Source organism: Scomber japonicus, chromosome 8 (genome assembly GCF_027409825.1).
Source record: "Scomber japonicus isolate fScoJap1 chromosome 8, fScoJap1.pri, whole genome shotgun sequence".
Lineage (NCBI taxonomy): Eukaryota > Metazoa > Chordata > Actinopteri > Scombriformes > Scombridae > Scomber > Scomber japonicus.
The window spans coordinates 23,903,068-23,917,630 of NC_070585.1; the positions used below are offsets into that span (position 1 = coordinate 23,903,068).

At 37.5% G+C, this 14,563-nt stretch overlaps 1 protein-coding gene across 1 annotated transcript; it reads right to left on the bottom strand.

The window, feature by feature from the left end:
* Nucleotides 1–224: 224 nt before the first annotated feature.
* On the bottom strand, nt 225–671 carry LOC128362830 (ribonuclease-like 3). Its single transcript, XM_053323680.1, has one exon. The coding sequence runs from the start codon at nt 669–671 to the stop codon at nt 225–227; it is 447 nt and encodes a 148-aa protein (XP_053179655.1).
* Between the last annotated feature and the right edge of the window lie 13,892 nt (nt 672–14,563).

Consider the following 14,563-nt stretch of genomic DNA (forward strand, 5'->3'; position numbering starts at 1 on the left):
GCACCATTATTTCATTTTTCAATTGCAGGTGACAGACAGTCTCACCTAAAGGCATATGTATTAGTTTGAAGCGTTCAATCATAGACCACTCATAATTATTTCTAATGCTATCCACCTCACTGCATCTTGCACACGAATGTATGATACAACAGACACAAACATAAACATTAGCTGTTCAATGAATTTTATTTCATAAACAATGGAAGTACACATCAGCTGTTCAATCAGTTCTCAAAATAATCAATGTCTCCCTCATAGTGTACAGGAAAGATTTCACATTTGATGATGATTCTCCGGTTCAAGGTTTTACCATTGTAATGACAATTTGGGTACTTGCCTTTATTTTTTTTCAGTTCACAGACAACAATATCAAAATGTTCAGTGCTTCTGGTCTGGCCATTATATGGCTCTCCTTCACCCATGCAGACAGATTTGACTGTTACATTGCTAGCTCGGATGAAGGTGTTTTTCGGCTTGCACATTTTATTGTCAAAGGAAATTTTCCTCTTTCGTATCTCAGCATCACACCTTTTGTCACTCATATTCTCATTGATATGCTGGTTTATGAACTTGTCATATCGCTCTTTGATGCTCTCTTTCTTTTCTACATCCCGAGATAGTGCAGCGGCAGAGACCAGCACCAGCAGCAGACAGACAGACTGGATCCTCATGATTCCCTGGTGAAGAAAAGGTGGTAAAATAAAATATATGTTGATCGTAACTTTGCAGCGATAGTAAGCATTACTTTAGCCATGCTAGAAGTATGATTAGAGGGGTGACAATGTTGTTTTGATAGTTGGTTCAATCACATTGATCCAGACTGAAATATTTCAACAACTACTGGATGGATTGCCACTATTTTTTAAGACATTCATGGTCACTACAGGATTAGAATTAGTGATTTAGGCAATCCCCTGACTTTTACATGAAAGTGATACCCTCAAGATGACTTGTATGGTTTTAACTGAAAACTCTCAGCAACTATTGCATTTTGGTACAAACATTCATGTCTCCATCATGATGAACTTCATTGTTACCTTAAACCTCTCTTCTCTCAATAACATTTCTGTTTGTCCAGTATCTTTACTAAATGAGTAGCTAAATATCTTGTGACAATAATGACATTTCCATCAGCATGAACTGTACTTTATGTTTATAGCAAATTACAAAATGTTAACACACTAAAATAAGATGGTCACAATAATAAACATTATACCTGCTTAACATCAGCATGTTAGCATGGACATGAGAACGTTAGTGTGCAAATTTCACCATTTAAATCAATGCAATTCTCTTCCTAAGTACAGTCTCACATGGTTGTAAACTCTTAGTTGCACACTGGAGTACTTGAGGGCAGTCACTGGATTCATATACTGAATATGAAACTATGTCCAATAGCAATGAGTTGCAGACCTGCAGTGAAATCTGCACAGCAGAAATGCAACCACACACAACCACAAGACAGAAGCTTTGAATACTTACTGACACTGTGATATTAGTAAAGAGAACAAAAAATGATGCAGACCTTCTTCGAAGTCAAATTATGATGACCCCTTTCTTCTTGTTTGAGCTTTCTGCAAAAAGAGAAACAACACAGTTAATTAAAATATTGAAGCTGTTTACTATATTACGTCAAACTTGTTGAACCCCTAATGCAGGTCATAAAAAGTAGATTTACCTGTATCACAGACACTGATCAGTGACAATGAAGCATCTAAAAACTGTTGAATCTTCTGTAGAGTTAAATACCTTGACATGTCAACTCCCCTTCTTCACACGTTCTAAGTACCGTCCAATCATACATGACCACAAACTGTGTGGTCTACACCAGCCTCTGCATGTATGCATCAATGCTGAACATTGTGAACACAGAGCTTTTATTAATAAAGGGTTTATTTATGCTATTTACCGAATTTATGTGCACTTGTTTCATTTCAGCTAAGTGTGACACTCTCTGCTATGTTTTACTGTCATTTAGTGTTGCATTGAGTTTCTCTTCAGTTTCACCGCAGGGTGGGCTTCCCCTTTCACACAGACATGGAGCATTGTCATTGCAGAGCTCTAACGTTATGTTACTAGTTACTCAGTTGTTTGTTAACTTTGAATGCTTTTGAGCCTCTTTGTGCGAGTCTGCGAGGTGATCACTACATCTCTCCATCTCTCAGGTGTCTGCATATTTTTGTCATTGGGATAGTGGTGTTAGAGCTCAAAGGGGACTTTAACACAAGAACTGCCCATTCTCCCTGGCCAGTGTGTCTTGCTTGCTGGCTGGCCCTAACTATAAGCTTTATCAAAAGGGAAAGTTGTAAGCCTACTCTTAAATGTAGAGAGGATGTCTGACTCCCAGACCCAATCTGGAACATGGTTCCACAGGAAAGGAGCCTGATAGCTGAAGGCTCTGCCTCCCATTCTACTTTTAGAGATACTAAGAATCACCAGTAAGCCTGCATGCTGGGAGCGAAGAGTTCTGGTAGGTATAAGGTACTATAAGCTCTTTAAGATATGATGGAGCTTGACCATTAAGAGCTTTGAAAGTGAGAAAAATGATTTTAAATTCTATTCTAGATGTATTTGTGTACATGACTAATAACCCAGCAAGTTTTCAAGGGGCATGTTTGATTGTTTAAAACTCTCTGAATTGTTTTTTTAGAGGCGACTTCATGCATCACTGATGGTTTCCACTTAGCCCACAACCACAAATTGAGAGCTTTAGCAGTGCCACCTTTTTTAATGTTTAATGTTCTAATTCCTGTAAAACACTGCAGCAGACATACCTGTTCTGAGAAATGGTCAGCCACAGCTTTTGTGTCTGTGACTGCTGCATTTGGCTTTGCTTTTTTCCTAGGCTGTTAGCCAGTTCACTTTTGCAGTATATAGTTCACCTATAGTGATGTTCCCAGTGTTGCAGAGCTACACTGAGGCAGAGTCTTTGCAGCATTAATGTCAAATCCTCTTGGCTGATGTACAAAAATGCCTCCTATAGAACTTCTTGAGGACCAGTGAGGGGTAGCTGCATGTTTTTGGTAGTACCCATCTGACCCAGAACCATGTAGTCTTGCAATGTTTCTATGCTTGAATCCAGAGCAGGGTTTAGTTGAGTTTTCCCCTCAGTTTTAATAATATAAGTTCAATACAAATCAATACAATTTAGCAACAGTAGTAAAGTCAGATGTTTTGGGAGTGGATAAAATTAAGTATTATTTGAAGCAAAAGCTAATATGTGTATCATTTCTTGATTTTTGAAACCGCAGTAGACAAACAATCTCACCTAAAGGCATATTTATTAGTTTTTTCTGGAGCTTGCAATCATAGACTCATGCTATTGTCATTAATTGTTGCTTATGTTATCCACCTCACTGAATTATTGCACATGAATGTATAATAAAATAGACACAAACATAAGCTGTTCAATTGATTTTATTTCATAAGCAACTGAAGCACACATCAGTTGTACAATCAGTTCTCAAAATAATCAATGTCTCCATCATAGTCTACAGGAAAATTGTCACATGCGATGATGATTTTCCGTTTCAAGAGTTTACCAGTGTAATGACATGTTGGGTATTTGGCTTTTTGTTTCTTCAGTTCACAGAAAATAATGTGAAATTTTTCTAAGCTTCTGGTCATGTTTTTATATGGCTCTCCTTTACCTGCACAGACAGATTTGACTGCTTCGATCCTAGCTCGGATGAAGGTGTTTTTCGGCTTACACTTTTTATTGTCAACGGAAATATTCCTTTTTCGTATCTCAGCATCACAACTTTTGAAGTTCATATTCTCACTGATATGCTGGTTTATGAACTTGTCGTATCGCTCTTCAATACTCATTGTTTTCTTCTCTACATCCAGAGACAGCACAGGAGCAGAGAGCAGCACCAGCAGCAGACAGACAGACTGGATTCTCATGATTCCCTGGTGAAGAAAAGGTGGGGAAAATAGAAAATTAATGTTGATAGTAACTTTGCAGCTACAGTATAAACATTACTTTTAGCCATGCTAGCAGCAAGACTTGAAGGGTGACAATGTTGTTTTGATGGTTGGTCCATCATTTTGATCCAGACTGAAATATTTCAACTATTAGATGGATTGTCGTTATTTTTAAGACGTTCATGGTCCCCAGTTATTAGGCCTAGTGACTTTGGTGATTCCCTGACTTTTACATTAGTGATACCCCAAGGTTGGTTTGTAGTTTTAACTGAAAAGTCTTGACAACTATTGCATTGCTATATGGTATTTCATGTCCCTTCAAGTTGGACTGGAAAAAACTTTGTTGTTACCTTAAACCTCTCTTCTCTCAACAACATTTCTGTTTGTCCAATATCTTTACTAAATGAGTAGCTAAATATCTTGTGACAATAATGACATTTCCATCAGCATGAACTGTACTTTGCGTTTATAGCAAATTAGAAAATGTTAACACACTAAAATAAGATGGTCACAATAATAAACAGTATACCTGCTTAACATCAGCATGTTAGCATGAACATGAGAACGTTAGTGTGCTGATTTCACCATTTAAATCAATGCAATTCTCCTCCTAAGTACAGTCTCACATGGTTGTAAACTCTTAGTTGCACACTGGAGTACCTGAAAGTTAACTTTATAATCTACATTTGTACTCATTTGCCTGCTCAGAAAGTAGTATTTACTGTCTCTAAATGTATACATTTCATGAGGCTCTGAGGACAGTGAATGGATGGTGTCCATATTATAATCAGCCCCCTGATTTATTAATTTTTGGGAGCAGAGCAGCATGAGAACGATAACTTTTGTCAAATGTAATTTATGCACCTATGAGTCAATCAGTGTTACCAAGCAATGCTGTGGCCAGAGTTGACATTCATAGCATAAACAACAACATAAAAACTATGTCCAATAGCAATGATTTGCAGACCTGCAGTGAAATCTGCACAGCAGAAATGCAACCACACACAACCACAAGACTGAAGCTTTGAATACTTACTGACACTGTGATATTAGTAAAGAGAACAAAAAATGATGCAGACCTTTTATCAAAGTGAAATTGTGATGACCCCGTTCTTCTTGTTTGAGCTTTCTGCAAAAAGAGAAACAACACATTGAATTAAGACATTTATGCTGTTTAAAATATTACAACAAATTTGTCTAACCCCTAATGCAGGTCATAAAAAGTAGATTTACCTGTATCACAGACACTGATAAATGACAATGAAGCATCTGAAAACTGTTGAATCTTCAGTAGAGTTAAATACCTTGACATGTCAACTCCCCTTCTTCACACGTTCTAAGTACCGTCCAATCACACATGACCACAACCTGTGTGGTCAACACCAGCCTCTGCATGCATGCATCAATGCTGAACATTGTGGTTGCTATACTCACTGTCTTTCCTGCTGCTTCATCTAATATTATTAAAATGTATGTAAATTGTGGATGTTCATTTGAAAATGTATTTTATGTATTTTAGATTTTGCCAGATGTTGTGTGTGCAAGAGCTCTGCATAAGTGTAACCACAGTGACAAATAAACTGTGAATTGATGTCACAACTGTCTTATCTTTCTTGACACTGTTGACATCTTTTGTTGACAAACACCATACAGATGGACAGGATCTGCTTTAGTTTGGTTTGTTGATTTAACAAATAGGTGATGGAAATTTTTCTCACCCATTTAAACCACAGGGGTCACACTGTGGTCTGAAAAGAAGGAAAGAGGGATGCTACGTTAGAAAAGGTGGGCAGGTGTGAGTAGATGTGTGATTGTACTGGTGATTGCTTTATTAATAGCAGACTCGCAACTGACTCTCATTATATGAAAACCAGCACTGAATAAATAACTAATGACACACTCATGCCATTTGAATCACTAGACAAAAGGTCAGAGTTCACTTTCTGGACCAGGAAAGCTTAACCAGAGAAACTCTGCTGCTGTGTGGAGGATCAGATGCTTTGGCCACAGGGCTATGATAGCTAATTACATTTCCATGCATATTTTTGTAAAAGGTTGACTTTAGACTAACTCTTCCCTTCTTGTACATCTTGCTGATATATAGAGTGGTGCTACCTATATACACATTTTAGTTAGAAAACATATTAACTTAAAAAAACTAAACAACCTAATCCTTATGCAATGCAATGGAAAATCCTATGTCTGATGAAAAATAGTCTGAATCACAATCTCATGTTCTACGTACTTAGCCTGGGTAAACCATGCTCTCATTCGAGCGAGATTCTACTTCGCGCAGAAAGTTAGCATGGCCACCAAGACATAATCTTCACCTGAGATAGGGAACCAATCATAGAATGGGAAGGCGGGCTCAACACAATGACGACCGTAGAGCGACTCTGTTTACATCCAGAATGGCGGCCACAGAGATGCAGCAACCGTTTGAAGCAGTAGTAGATTGTGTGCTAAATAAATTGGAAGGCAAGTTCACTTTGATAATAGAACAAAAACTTGCCCCAAATGATTTTTCCTTCATGAAAACGATGTGTTCATGCTGCTCCCTACAGGCTCTGAATACGTCATTATGTATCATTGATATGATTGGCTGTAAGTTTGTCCAGTAGCGTACACAAGCATTCGATTGACATTCATTGTTCCCGCCTCAAATACGAGGAAATGAACGGCTCCTCACCACACCCTATCTCATATGAGATTAAGACGCAGTCTGGTGTTAGCCAGGCTACAATGTACTAACATAACATCACAATATCTGAAATGGCAGGAAGTGACGCACCTATGGAGATCTTACTATGTGAGGCAGCTGGATTTGCGAGATCATCCAATAATCCATCTCATCAGGCTTCAAGTTATGTGCTTGTGTACAAACCATCGGTGGTTTGGACCAATCAGTGGTACAAATCCGTTTGCCTCTTAAGGTAACAGTGATATACAGTGATGAACAGATGGTTCATCCAACCACCAGTCAAGTATTTTGCCAAACAAAAGTTTCCAAACAGTTTCCAAGGATGACTTCTCACATAGTTCTGTGTAACAAACAACCTGGTGTGTCAGTTTAATGGAGATCACAACTATAAATAGCAGGCCCACATTAAAAGACGTGAGACTGAGTGATCAGTGCTGCAGCCTGCAGTATGGGGTTTGAACACAGAGCTCCTCCTCATGCAATTTGATGATCTATGCTATTAAAAAATATTCTGTGCAAAGAGAATACAAGTACAAGTACTCTGCTGAGCTCCATGTGTAGACGTTTGTTATTCATTATTATTATTATTAATTAGGTATAATTAGGTATAAATTAGGTATTAGCTCAGTGTGACACTCTCTGCTTTGTTTTACTGTCATTTAGTGTTGCACTGAGTTTCTCTCTGTTTCATTGCATGGTGGGCTTCCTCTTTCACACATATATGAAGTATAGTAGAGCTCTAATGTTATGTTACTGTTACTCAGTTTTTGGTTAACTTTGATTACTTTTTAGCATCTTTGTTTAAAATTATCACTACGTCGCTCCATCTTACAGGTATCTGTGTATTTTTATCATTGAGAATGAGGGGACAAAGCTCATGGGGGACTTTATTCTGTCACAAGAAATACCCATCCTCCCTGGCCAGTGTGTCTTGCTTGCTTGCTACACTTGTTAGGGTTTCCACTCAGGTGAGAATCTGCATTAAATCAAACATTTAAATTCTCAGACTATGCTGGTTGCTCAACATATTCCCAACCATAATGTAGAGCAGCTTTTAATATAAAAAGCCCCAGACAGAGTGCCTATGTCATTTGACTTGGCGAAGAGGAAGAAGTGCCTTGGTGGATCTTTCATTCCAAGATGAAAAATGAGACAGCAAGTGTAAAAGAAAGTATTAGGTTAGGAGGGAAACACAGCAAAAATAGAGTAAAGGCACTCGTGAATTTTCTCATGCGAAGACAATGCTACCTTACCCTCAGACCTGCCACAGCAGCCACAGCAGCAGAGCAGATGGAAACAGCCCACCTTTGAGTTAGATAGGCAGAGAAAACCCTGTAACAAGTCTTGTCGATGTAAAGAACAAACTGACGCAGATGTATTTATATTTCAGTTAAGTACATAGTTCAATTAATGTGATCCAGTATGATGAAAGCTTATTTAATATTTATATTTTAGTTAATATTATTAATTTTGTGCCTAAGTTTAATTATTACTTAGCAAGAAAACTATCAGCTTTTTAGCATCATGCAACCACACAAACAGGTACCAGGACACAGGTAGTCAAAAACCGCAGATAGAGGACAAACACCATACAGACAGAGTCTACTTCAGTATAGTTACTCTGATGGTGTATGTAGCATGACTTAGCCTCAATGGACCAAGAGAGTACAGAAGAAGTACTGAACCTTGATATGTTTCTTAATATGTTAAAACTCTCTGAAGAGTTTCTTTAGAGGCGACATCATGCATCACTGATGGTAACCACCTGGCCCACGATAACAAGTTAAGAGGTACAGCAGTTCCTCCTCTCTTTCTTTCTTTCTTTTTTGTCTGACGTTGATGTTACATCCTGTGAAACACTGCAGCAGTCATACCTGTTCTGAGTAATATGTCTTGGTCAAATGACTGAGAAATGGTCAGCCACAGCTTTTGACTGCTGCATGTGGCTTTGCTTCTTTCCCAGGCTGTTAGCCAGATCACTTTTGCACAGTGCTGAGAGACTAGAAAGACTGACATGACTGACTATCATAAATATAAATATAAACATAGACATAGAAATAAATGTAAATATAATACACACACACACACACACACACACACACACACACACACACACACACACACATATATATATACATGGTTTATATATATATAGATATATTTGAGCTATGTATATATGTATAGAGGATTTTAATATCCAATAGTTGTTGGCAGTTGTTGTCAAATATTCATAAAACTGTATATTATTTCTAAAAATGAAGATGAACATAGGCAGATACCTCTAACATACTGACATGTGACTTTAATGTGACTGCTTTATAACATACAGTATATAGTTCACCTATTGAGATGTCCCCAGTGTTGCAGCGCTATACTGAGGCAGAGTCTTAGCAGCATACATATCAAACCCTCTTGGCTGATGCAAAAATGCCTCCTATAGAACTTCTTGAGGACTACTGAGGGGTGGCTGCATGTTTTTGGTAGTACCCATCTGACCAAGAACCATGTAGTCTAACAATGTTTATATGAATCCAGAGTTTAGTTGAGTTTCCCTCTCAGTTTTAATAATAGAAGTTCAATGTTTATGATTGTGAAGTAAAAGTCATAAGTTTTGGGAGTGGATAAAATTAAGTATTCTTTTGGAAACTGCAGTTGACAAACAATCTCACCTCAAGGCATATTTATTAGTTTTTCTGGAGCTTACAATCACATAGACCACTCATTCTATTCCCATTATAAATCATTTCAAATGCTATACACCTCACTGGATTATTGCACATAAATGTATATTAAAATAGACACAAACATTAGCTGTTCAATGAATTTTATTTCATAAGAAAATGCAGTACACACCAGCTGTTCAATCAATTCTCAAAATGATCAATGTCTCCACCATAGAGTACAGGAAAGCCTAGCACACATTTGACGATGATTCTGCGGTTTAAGGCTTTACCACGGTAATGACACTTTGGGTACTTGAATTTTTGTATTTTCAGTTTACAGACAACAATATCAAAGTGTTCAGTGCTTATGGTCAGGCCATTATATGGCTCTCCTTTATCTGCACAGACAGATTTTACTGTTTCGATGTTAGCTTGGATGAAGGTGTTTTTCGGCTTACACAGTTTTCCGTTTAAGGAAATTTTCCTTTCTCGTATCACACCATCACACCCGTCAACACTCATATTCTCATTGATATGCTCGGTTTTGAACCTCTTGTACGGACTCAACTTTTCTACATCCAGAGACAGCACAGTGGCAGAGAGCAGCACCAGCAGCAGACAGAAAAACTGGGTCCTCATGATTTCCTAGTGAAGAAAAAGTGGGAAAATTAACATTGATAGTAACTTTGCAGCTATAGTATAAACATTACTTTTAGCCATGCTACCAGCAAGACTTTAGGGGTGACAATGTTTATCATGGTCCCCAGTTACTAGGCCTAGTGACATTGGTGATTCCCTGACTTTTACACTAGTGATACCCCAAGGTTGACGTATATAGTTTTAACTGAAAAGCCTCAACAACTATTAGCATGCAATTTGGTACAAACGTTTATGTCCCCCTCAAGATGGACTGGAAACACTTTGTTGTTACCTTAAACGTCTCTTCTCTGCACTGTGTTTATGGCAAGTTAGAGAATGTTAACACACCAAAATAAGATGGCCACAATAACAATATACCTGCATAACATCAGCATGTTAGTATGGACATGAGAATGTTAGTGTGCTGATTTCAACATTTAACTCAAAGCACCTGAAAATTAACTTTGTAATCTGCATACAAGTAGTATTTACTGTCTCTAAATGTATATATTTCATGAGGGTCTGAGGACAGTGGATGGATATTGTCCATATTATAATCAGCATTTTGGGAGCAAAGCAGCATGATAATTATAACTTTTGTCTAATGTAATTTATGCACCTATGAGTCAATCAGTGTTACCAAGCAATGCTGTGGCCAGAGTTGACATTCACAGAAATACAACAACATAAACACTATGTCCAACAGCTGTGAGTTGCAGACCTACAATGAAATCTGCCCAGCAGAAATGCAACCACGCACAACCACAAGACAGAAGCTTTGAATACTTACTGACACTGTGATATTAGTAAAGAGAACAAAAAATGATGCAGACCTTCTTCGAAGTGAAATTATGATGACCCCTTTCTTCTTGTTTGAGCTTTCTGCAAAAACAGAAACAACATTGAACATTTAATTAAGACATTTTTGCTGTTTACTATACTATGACAAATCTGTCTAACCTGTGAATGCAGGTCATAAAAAGTAGATTTACCTGTATCACAGACACTGATCAGTGACAATGAAGCATCTGAAAATTGTTGAATCTTCAGTAGAGTTTAATCTCTTGACATGTCAACTCCCCTTCCTCACATGTTCTAAGTACTGTTCCATCATATGTGACCACAACCTCTATTTAACACCAGCCTCTGCATGTATGCATCAATGCAGAACATTGTGGCTGCTACACCGCTGTTTGCTCTCAGCAAATGTAGCTGTGTTTCTTCCTGCTCATCTCTTTGTATTCACATTTAAGTGAATTGTGGAAGTTCATTTCAAAATGCATTTTATGTATCTCAGATTCTGCCAGATGTTTTGTGTGCAAGAGCTCTGCATGAGTGCAACTACACTGACAAACTGGGTGGCACTTAACAATAGGAGATAGTGTTTGACCATTGAGGTGGATACATTTAGAGAGAATAGGTCCATCACGGCTCGCTAACCGGTCTGACAAAGCCAGAGAGCTGAGATTACAAGCAACACTGAAAATAAGATAACTCTCAGTTTCATGAAAGGAAGTTGTTAACTTTCCATTGTTAGTTGTGAGGCCAGAGTATGACTGGTTCCACAATACAGCAGAATTTCTTCACTAGCAATGTCTCCATTATCTGTCTGCAAATTGTTAGCATCTGATTGTTTGATACTTGTCGCCTTCACCTGTCTTGTCTTTGGAAGATTTAGTTGAGGATGCAATATCATGTTTGACCAGACAGGATGGCTGACATAAACCAGCCATTACAAGCCAGAGTGGTGCTGTTTCACTCATCTAAATGAACTCAGCTATGAAGTGGAGAAGAGAGGGCTGTGACAACACTGCCTTATTTGACAGAAACATATTTTAAATGACATTTATTGCTATTTTGAATTGCTGATAAATGACAGGAAGTGACAGGAACTGCAATGAAAGTCCATCACCTCCACTTTAATATTCACTTTTCAAGAACTCAGACATGGAATATCAGTATAGTTTCAATGGTAGTTTAATTTTAACATTCAACATAAGTATCCATTATCATCACTCACATATTCATGATTTTTAAACCTTAGATCTGGAGAATGTCAAACATTTGCAAAAGTGTATAACTGACTGCTTTTTTAAAAAAAATGTCAGTGAGTAGGGTGGGTATTTTGTTCACAATGAAGAACTAAACATTAAAGATCAGGAAAAAGGGGGTGAAAAAGAAAACGATGGAAAGATGGGGCAGAAAATTGAATTGTTGTGAATGGAAGTTAAGAGATGAAATCATTGACCAGGACTTGGCAGAAGAAAAAAACAGACAAAGGGGAAAGAAGAAGTCAAAAGACGTGGTAAGAAAGATGAGGTGTAATGAGCAAAATGTGTGAAAAGAGTAAAACTGTGACACTGACCAATAAAGATAATACTGATATGTATCTCAAACCCAGAATAAGATAGCTGCAAATTAACTGTAAAAGTGTTTCAGCTGTGACTGTAAAAATGCACCTGTTGTAAACAAAGCAACAAATAAAGTAAACAATACAGTAGTAGTTACATTATAGTCTTTTGCTATACTTTTAATTGTGTTAGTCATCTATGGGCGGTTAAAAACTGTAATGATGCGGAAATGTTTTCTGACACAGTTGTGTTATGAAAAACTTCATCCAGATTCTTTCATCTAACAGAGTAACTACACTGATGTAGCAGGCAACTGAATAGGTAACATGAAGGTTTACTGTGATCAGACTGGAGCTGTGTGTCTTTAATAAGTGCAAGCCACTTTGTTAACCTCCACTCAACAACCTCAATGCAGAAACTGAAAGTATTAACCTCAAATTTAAAAGACACATCATTATCACTGCAAGAGGGGAGAAAAAAGGAAATGGGTTTTTGTTGAAGCTGCAATTTCACATTCAACATAAGGCCATGAAGGTATGGGACAGTGATGCACAAATCATTTGTACCAAATATAATGTGGCATGTTTAAGGCTTCGCTAGTTTTTAGCCCAAATTGAGTTGTTACAATTGCTTTGGGATATTTATACATTTCACTGGCCGTGCCCATAAATATGACTCGGACAGAAGAACATTCATTTCAGCATCATTCCCTTCGGGTGATGAAGAAAGCCATTATAGACGTTTGATTGTGTTGTCATGGAGACAGATGTTTCATATGTGGACCGTACACTGTTTGAGTCTCATAGTGAATAAAATAACTGCCAACAGTGCTTTTGTTCATCCAGCATGATCAAATATTCAATAGCAGCAACATTTTTGAATTTGACAAGAAGTACAACAAGGCACTTGAGCTCAGTTATCAACTTTAAATTCTTCTTGACATCCAGGAATTTACTTTTAAGGCAAATACAGTTGAATTTGGTGTAATGGTGTCATTCAAAATAGCCGTCCTGTCTCAAGTTGAGCAGCCATTTAAAGAGTAACTGACACCAGCTGATGTGACTGAAGTGTATTCAAAGGTGTGTTCGTACACTGTGACATCACTGCTGGGTGTGGACACAAGTACAACAGAGCATGCTCCTGACCACAACTAACTATACCCAGCAGTGATGTGCAAGTGAAACATTAACCAGATACTGCAGGGTGGTGAAACAGTTTATCAGCCTGGTATTAGGTTACTCTTTTGAAAATATGTTATGTGAATGGGTTGGTTGATTAAAATGGCTTCCTGTTTCCACCTCATAACTCATCAGGAGATGTCTTGGTATCTGTTGTAAAACTCATTTTAAGGCATTTTAGACTGAATTTTCAATATGATTTAACTATAGTTGATTTAAGTGGGAATTCCTCATTAATAATTAATTCCTAATGAATAGCAAAATGTCAGATTTTCACGTCAAACCTTGTGTGGCTCCAAGTCTGGTGTGCAACAGCAAAGAATAACACAACATTAGAACAACCTGTTAGAATCATCTCTGTGGAAAGAGTCTTTTGTGTTTTGTTCAAAGAGCCCACATGTGAGGATGAGGTCCATTATATAGTGAAGCAGGTTAGCTAGGCACGCACAGTTTCCTTTTTAGCTCCAAGAGAGAGGGCAATAGAAACTGTCACCTTTTCCTTTTTGAGGAATCTAAGGAGCGCTTCTTGGTGGGCCATTCTGTCAAGATAGCCCTCCTCTCTCAGTGTCCGAAGCCTCCCACACATCAGCACTCACATTAACATCATGCAAATACACTTAGAAAATATAAAATTAATTGGATTAGGGTATATATTTATATAGATTTACACATACATATAAATTTATATATTTTTAAGGAATGTTAATCTATTTTGCGGTGTACTTTTTTTTTCTTACAAGGTACAAAATAACTTTTCATACTATGTAACACATTATATAATCAACATATTAAAAAAGCAACTCATCAGTCCTTTTATCATCTTTTAGAAAAAAAAATCCATAATAAAAATAAGTTCTATATTTTTCTCACTTATATCTTACAATATATTTCTCTCTGTCAAAAAACACGCACACATGTCCCATTTTTGTTTTTGTTTGTGGTTTCTCTTGGCAGCAAATTGGCGGCGGTCAAACTGAACGTGTAGAAAAAACAAAAAACAAATCACATAATGGTGGTGCTCATCAACGTGGAAAAATCTCTGAGCGACACAGCCTCTTGACGAGTAGAATTCACAAAATGGCAGCAGTGGGTGTTGCAAAACAA

Excerpts from the sequence above, each read along its gene's own strand:
- LOC128362830 (XM_053323680.1), bottom strand. The coding sequence starts at position 671 with ATGAGGATCCAGTCTGTCTGTCTGCTGCTGGTGCTGGTCTCTGCCGCT.